At 38.0% G+C, this 7,530-nt stretch overlaps 1 protein-coding gene across 1 annotated transcript; it reads right to left on the reverse strand.

Moving 5' to 3' along the window:
• Positions 1-5,275: 5,275 nt before the first annotated feature.
• Positions 5,276-7,447, reverse strand: LOC21384334 (probable metal-nicotianamine transporter YSL8; the record flags this gene model as incomplete). Its single annotated transcript, XM_010088389.2, has 2 exons — positions 5,276-6,549; positions 7,258-7,447. Coding segments are annotated over 2 exons (1,312 nt in total), but the record flags the coding sequence as incomplete, so codon positions are not given.
• Between the last annotated feature and the right edge of the window lie 83 nt (positions 7,448-7,530).

The raw sequence follows: 7,530 nt of genomic DNA on the forward strand, positions 1-7,530 counted from the left end.
TATTTTCCGCAGTAAGTTTAAGAAAAATCATGTATATGTCTATATGATTCAAAGGTTTCAAGTATGTATGTTTAAAAAGTATACGTACATATGTATGTTAGGAAAACTGAGGTTGTAGCTAACAACCCTAGTTTTGAGTATTTAAGTTTTAGAACGTTGCAATAGTGCATGCAATAAATAAACGAATTTTAAACATGACAGTTTAAATGATTGATTTTGAAAAGACTTTAAGAAGTACTTGAATTTAAGATTTCTCACAAAATTCGTTTTAAGGTCAAATTAGATGGCCCGAATGTATTGGCTAGTTTTAGAAAGGCTTTTAAAGAGTATGTGAGACAAGAGTTTAAATGTCACTCAGTTGGAAAGATATTTTAAGAAGGTTTTATCTTAACTAAAATTAAGAAAAGCTTTAAGAAATTTAGTGATTCACTTATTTGAAATTATTGTTACAAATTATGGGAGTATTCCTTCTTATATTAAAAAAAAAAAAATGTTCCGCAAATTTTAAGAAACCCCAGTAAGTATAAGTTAAAGTTTAAGCTACAGTGGCGGCCTCATAGGAGGGTCGTCACAGAAGCAACAACAAGGGGAGAGGAAAGCCAGCCTCCAAAGGTCTTGACACAAATAGGAAGTGTTTCTTTTGTAAGAAACCTGGTCACTTGAAGAAGGACTGCTATGCGTTTCAAAGAAAACAAAAGGAGAAGCAGAACTCCTCGAATGGAAATGATAACCATGAGTCGGCCAATTTCAGTGATGGATATGAAAGTGGTGAGGTGTTGGTGGCAGTAGACAACATTGAGAGCCAAGATTGGATACTTGACTCGGGGTGCCCCTATCACATGACCCATAATAAGTCATGGTTAACTGATTTCAAGAAGATAAATGGTGGGAAGGTAATGATGGGCAACAGCCACACTTGCTAGGTGGAAGGAACATGGACAATGTCAATAAAAATGTTTGATGGAATAGTGAGACAACTACGGAATGTGAGATATGTCCCTAGCTTGACAAGGAGCCTCATCTCACTTGGAATTCTGGATGATTCAGGCTACATCAACAAGATTGAAGGTGGAAAAATGAAGGTCGCCAAAGGCTCAATGGTGGTGATCAAAGGGGTTAAGAAAGATGGTCTCTATTATTTGTTAGGAGAAACTCTAACAGGGAAGACATCGGTGGCCATTGCTCCTGAAAACTCTAAAGCAATATTGTGGCACAACAGGCTGGGGCATATCAATGAGAGAGGCATCAAAATCATGGGTGACTAGAAACTTCTTGGCAAGGACAAGGTAAGCAAAATTGATTTTTGTGAACACTGTATCTTAGGAAAACAACACAGACTCAAGTTCAGCATAGGGACTCATGAATCAAAAGGGGCATTGGAGTACGTGCATGCAGATCTCTGGGGTCCAGAAGCCATCACAACGCATGGAGGCAACTCTTATTTTTTATCTATAGTTGATGACTTTTCAAGGAAAGTGTGGGTTTACTTACTTAAAACTAACGATGATGCATTAAATAAATTTAAACAGTGGAAAACCCTACAGGAAAATCTTACAGATAGGAAGCTAAAAACTCTTAGAACTGATAATGGGTTAGAATTCTGTAATAGCCAATTTGATAATTACTGTGTTGAGATAGGGATCAAAAGACATAGAACAGTAAAGAAAACTCCACAGCAAAATGGAGTTACTGAAAGAATGAATAGAACCTTACTTAATAAATCTAGGTGCATGTTGTTCCAATCTGGGTTACCTAAGATTTTCTGGGGTGAGGCAGTTGTTACTGCTGCCTATTTGGTAAATAGATGTCCCTCAAGTGCCATTAATTTTAAAACCCCGGAGGAAATATGGAGAAATAAACCACCAGACTTGTCTCATTTGAGAACCTTTGGTTGTGCAGCCTATGCACACCAAAGGGAAGGTAAACTGGATCCTAGATCCATTAAATGTGTCTTCTTAGAATACCCTGAGGGCATAAAGGAATATAGGTTATGGGTTAGAGAGGGCAGGGGTTTTAAGACCATAAACAGTAGGGATGTCATTTTTAATGAATCAATTTTTCCTTGCCTGTCTAAGACTCACACTGCTGCAGGAAAGAGTATTTCTGTCACTAACCCTACAAGTACAATAGAAACACAAGTTCGGGTGGAGCAGGAAAATGCAAATCATCCTCAGGTGGAGCCTCAGAATGGTGATCAGCTTCAAGGGGAACAAACGTCTCAGCAGGCAAATGGAGATTCTCCCAACCTATAACTAGAAGATGACCTTCAAGATGTTCAAAACATCACCACAAATGATTACCAATTGGTAAGAGACAGGGAAATGAGGCAGATTAAACCCACTCAAAGATATGGGTTTTCTACCTACACAGATTTGCTTGCATATGCCTTCATGACAGCAATAGACATTGATAGAAAGACCCAGCCACATACAAAGAAGCTATCGAAGGACCAGAATTAAAGCTGTGGGTCACAACAATGAAAGAGGAGATGAATTTACTGTACAAGAATGAAACCTGGGAAATGGTTCCCAGGCCTAAGGGTCAATCCGTTGTTGCTTGTAAGTGGATCTATAAACTGAAGGAAGGGCAGCCAGGTATTGAGCAGTTTAAATACAAGGCAAGGTTAGTTGCCAAAGGTTTCACACAGAAGGAGGGAATAGACTTCACTGAAGTGTTCTCTCCTGTGGTCAAATACAAGACCATTAGAATCATGCTCTCTATGGTAGCTCAGTTTGATTTAGAATTGGATCAAATGGATGTTAAAACCGCATTCCTGCATGGAGAGCTTGAGGAAAGGATCTTCATGGAACAGCCATAGGGATTTGAAGTCCAAAGAAACAAGGATATGGTCTGACTTTTGAAGAAATCATTGTATGGGCTTAAACAGTCACCCAGACAATGGTACAAAAGGTTTGATACCTACATGACAAAGCAAGGGTTTGAAAGGAATTGGTATGATGCTTGTCTATATTTTAAAGGTTCAGACATCCTTAAAGCTGAATATCTACTCCTATATGTGGATGACATGTTACTAATCAGTAAAGACAAGGAAAAGGTGTTGAAAATGAAGAAAATGCTCAAGTCAGAATTTGACATGAAAGACTTGGATCCAGCAGGGAAGATTCTCGGAATGAAGATCAACCGAAATAGAATGAAGTTTACTGTATTCCTTAGTCAAAAGAATTACATGGAGAAGATAATGGAGAAATTTGCAATGCAGGGCTCTAAACCAACTTAACAGCCAATCACAAGTCAATTTCAGCTGTCTTCACTCCATAGTCCAAAAGATGATGAAGAGAAGGCCTACATGGAGAAAGTACCATACGCAAATGCAATTGGATCAGTCATGTACTCTACTAGGCCTGATTTGGCATTTGCAATAAGTACATTAAGTAGATACATGTCAAATCCAGGGAGGGAGCATTGGAAAGCCATGAAATGGCTTCTAAGGTATATTGGTGGAACAGTTGGATATGGGTTGCACTACAAAAGACATGTAAGCAAGGTAACAATGGAAGGATTCGTTGATTCCGATTATGCTGGGGATGAAGACACCAGGAGATCTACTACTTCTTACTTCTTTATGGTTTGTGGAAATTGTATAAGCTAGAAAACACAACTACAACCAGTGGTTGCACTCTCTACAACAGAGGCTGAATACATGGCAGCTACAGAGGCAATCAAGGAAGGAATATGGCTACAGGGATTGCTTAGAGAGTTGAAATTGATTGACCATAATGCAATCATCTACTCAGACAGTCAGAGTGCCATTCATCTATGTAAGAATCCTGTATTTCATGATAGAACAAAACATATTGAAGTAAAGTATCATTTTATCAGGGAAAAGGTTTCTCAGGGATTGATAAATGTTGAAAAAGTTCCCACATAAGAGAACCCATCAGACATGGGAACAAAGGTAGTTACATTGAGCAAATTTAAGCATTGTCTTAAATTGCTTGGTATAGACAACGGGTGATTGAAGAACTAAAACGAGCCAGGATCCAGAGGAGTGAAGAATGATATGCACTAATTGGTCATACATAGAATTGTGGTGGAGATTGTTAAATCAATTCTATTGTGACTCAGTTTTTGAAGTTGATAAACACTGGTTTTATTGAAGGCATAAACGGCAAGTTGTTTCTGTTGGGATGCAAACTCGGAAGACTCTTGAAGCTGACATGGGCAAGTGAGGCACAGGTGGCAGCTTGTCATTGGACCGTCTTGCTTGGACTCCAGATAAGATAAATTCCTTTGATGTAATTCAATAATTACTTATTCTTCTTCTTCTTGCTTCTTCGAAAGAATTCCAGAGAGAGAAAAATTTTGTACAAAAAGACCCTAAGTTGAGAGAGATGGTCTATAGTGAGAAAGGTGTGAGAAAGGGGTGATTTTCTTGGGGGATTTCTTGCTCAGTTTCTCGGGAAACTTTAGGGTGTGAATTTCTGGAAGTTTGTAACAGTTTGTAACCAGTTTGTTCTTATAGTGCATATCACACTTCCTCTGGGGAGTTCACGGAGATGTAGGTGGGATTTCACCGAACTCCGAAATCAATTGGTGTGTTCTTGTTTGCTTGTTTCATTTCTATCTTTGATTTGGTAAGATCGAGATTGGTGTTGGTTTAATTTCCAACAAGATCCAACAATTAGAAAACTGGTCTTACTGGTAAGACAACCTATATACCGGAGACATTCCTAAACTATTTAGGGTAGAATATAAAAAATATATACCTTACTATTCAAAACAATACGAATTGAAATCCACGGGAAGTTAGCGGGGGTTTATTATAAGTGAGTTGGATCATAGTAAAGTTAGCACGATTAATAAAATTAATAAATGGGCTGATGAAAGGTATTATCTTTCAGTGAATTGAACCAATTTTTGTACATTAAAGCATTCAAGTGCCAAACGAAGGGATGAAAGGATGAATCAGAATGGGAAATACGAGGAAGAAGGCTATGTAAATTTGTTCCTCTTTTCCAGCTTTTTTATCAGCATAATCTGTATAAGTACTTTTTATTTCGTTTAGTTTACATGACGCATCCGACGGAGCGATACGTCGCATTCCCGATAAAAAGAATTAATACAACTTTATCTTACGATTTCAAAATATAATTAAGATAACGAATGATACAAATAAATTTAGAGGGGCAAATTTGTCCTTATAAAATCAACATTGAGGGAATATTTTCAGAAGGGTTTTTTTTTTTTTTTTTTAAATTGAAATATTTTTTTTTTTTTTTTTTTTTTTTTAACATGCAATATTAATTAAGGATATGTAGAACATATACAGATTATCAAGAGTAATACAAATATCACAAACATGTCCTTGGTATAGGCATGTTCACCATACCACACGCAGTTCTAATATATCCATATGCATTAATTCTTACATGTAGATCCAATATTATCAGTGAAACCTATATATCTTTATGATGAGTCCAAGAATTTATCCACTTTGACATTAGCTGCCCTTGAAAGAAACTTCATGCAAATCGGTGGCTTAACCCCAGCAACCGCAAGTATTGAAGCAGGCAATGTCCAAATCCCATCACCACATATCAAGCCCGAAGCCACAGCGGGAACTAAAGCATCCGCCTTGGCCTTGTTCAACTTTTCCCACACAAACACGACCAAGCTTCCAACACACATATCAATGGCGAAGTATGGCCCTATGTAGAAAGGTATTGCCATCGCCATTGGAATAGGAATAAACCTTCCCTTTTCCTTCCCCAAGAAGTCCTTAACAAGGTTGATCGAAACCGCCGCAGCAAAAAATATGAAACAAAGCGTGAGGCAATAATTCGGCAACGAATCGAACCCTTCTACACCGAGTATCGCCATGTTACGGTACACAACAACATAAGGGGCAGGATATTGACTGTCAGGATCCCCAAGGTCTTTAAAAGCCTTGAAAAAGAGCCAAAAGACGCAAGGAGAGATTACGCAGCCCATCCCGGTACCGATGACTTGGCTAACAAACATCGAACGAGGAGAAGCTAGGGTTAGGTATCCGGTTTTGAAATCTTGGGTTAAATCCGAGGCTGTTGAGACAATGTTCATCATGACCCCACATGCTGCTAGTCCAGCAAGAACCCCACCATGGGAGGAACCGGCCCATGCTCCGATCGTGAAGATGGCGAGTTTTCCGTAGGTGGAAGCAAGGGACCAATCTGTGAGTCCGCAGCCATATGCATTGCAGAAAGCCAAGGTGGGAGCGAAGATGTAAATAACCAATATGTAGTACCATTTGAGTTGGGGGAAAATGTGCGGAAGAGTTGCTGTCGACATTGCTGCTATCGCAACATAGCCTGCAACAGCAAACCATGTAGGAATTTGGTCTTTAAGAAACATTTGTGTGCGACGTCGATCGTCGAAAGAGAGGCGATTATCTTCTTCGGGATTTGTTTTAAGAGTTTGACGATCTGCAGTGGGGAGAATGATAATGTCCTTTTGTCGGAGCTGACTAGACAATGCGTAAAGTGTTCGGCTAAAAACCTTGAAGAAATTGTACAGCCCATCACCAAGGATCACAGCAATGGCAATGAATACCTATATAATTGTAAAAGGGAGGTTAGTGTTACAGTCTTCAATCAGATTTAGGTTTGTAATTATATGGAATACTTTAACGGATAATTAAGAAGGTCTAAGAAAGTTAATAGAAAGATTATTCAATTCGGCAGGACCGGTTCTACGTGTAAGATGTATGACTTTAGATATAATAAAATGTTTTTCACATATCATTGTTACGAGAATAAATATCCTATTACACCCAACTTCTAAATATATAACACGTGCATGCTTAGTCTTGATCAATTATATATTACGTGAATAAATGCCATATTGAAGAATTGAAGACAAATCTAAGGCTGTTATAACTGGGTCTTAAGATTAAATCTTCCCTTGTTTATGTTCAAATTAAGCTTTCTGAAACGCTTCCGAGATCAGAAGTGGAGCTAACAAATTTTTCATTGGGGATACTAATATGAAGAAATAAACATAATTTTTATTAACATATTAGTAGGAAAGCATTTTATAATTTTTGTTATAGAGTGGAAGAATAATATGAAAGTTATGATATATTTAAAGGTTATAAAACGGAATTTCTAACTGCGAAAAGGGCGAATGTTTACGTGATTCCGCCGCCGTTTAGAACCTAGCTAATTTTTGAAGCTCTTGCAACCGGAAAAAGCTATTTTAGAAACTGTAGTTGAGTCATTACTCAGATTAGATGCCTTATGATCATGTAGAATTACTCACCCTGTAACCTTGAAGGCCATTCATGCTATTAGGTGCAAGGTCCGAAGGGTACCAATCACCTTTTTTGGTATCAATTAGAGGCCACATAATACCCCAAGAAAGAATTCCTCCGAGCAGGACTGATATGTTTACAATGTGAGGGCAGATCATCCCTGCTCCTATGTAAGCTGCGGAGAAGTCAAAGTAAAACCTGCATACATAAAATAGTAACGCATTATTCCAAAAGCGATCAGTTAAAAGCAACAAAATTTGATGCTTATATATATATATATA

Source organism: Morus notabilis, unplaced genomic scaffold (assembly GCF_000414095.1).
Source record: "Morus notabilis unplaced genomic scaffold, ASM41409v2 Scaffold3073, whole genome shotgun sequence".
Classification (NCBI taxonomy): domain Eukaryota; kingdom Viridiplantae; phylum Streptophyta; class Magnoliopsida; order Rosales; family Moraceae; genus Morus; species Morus notabilis.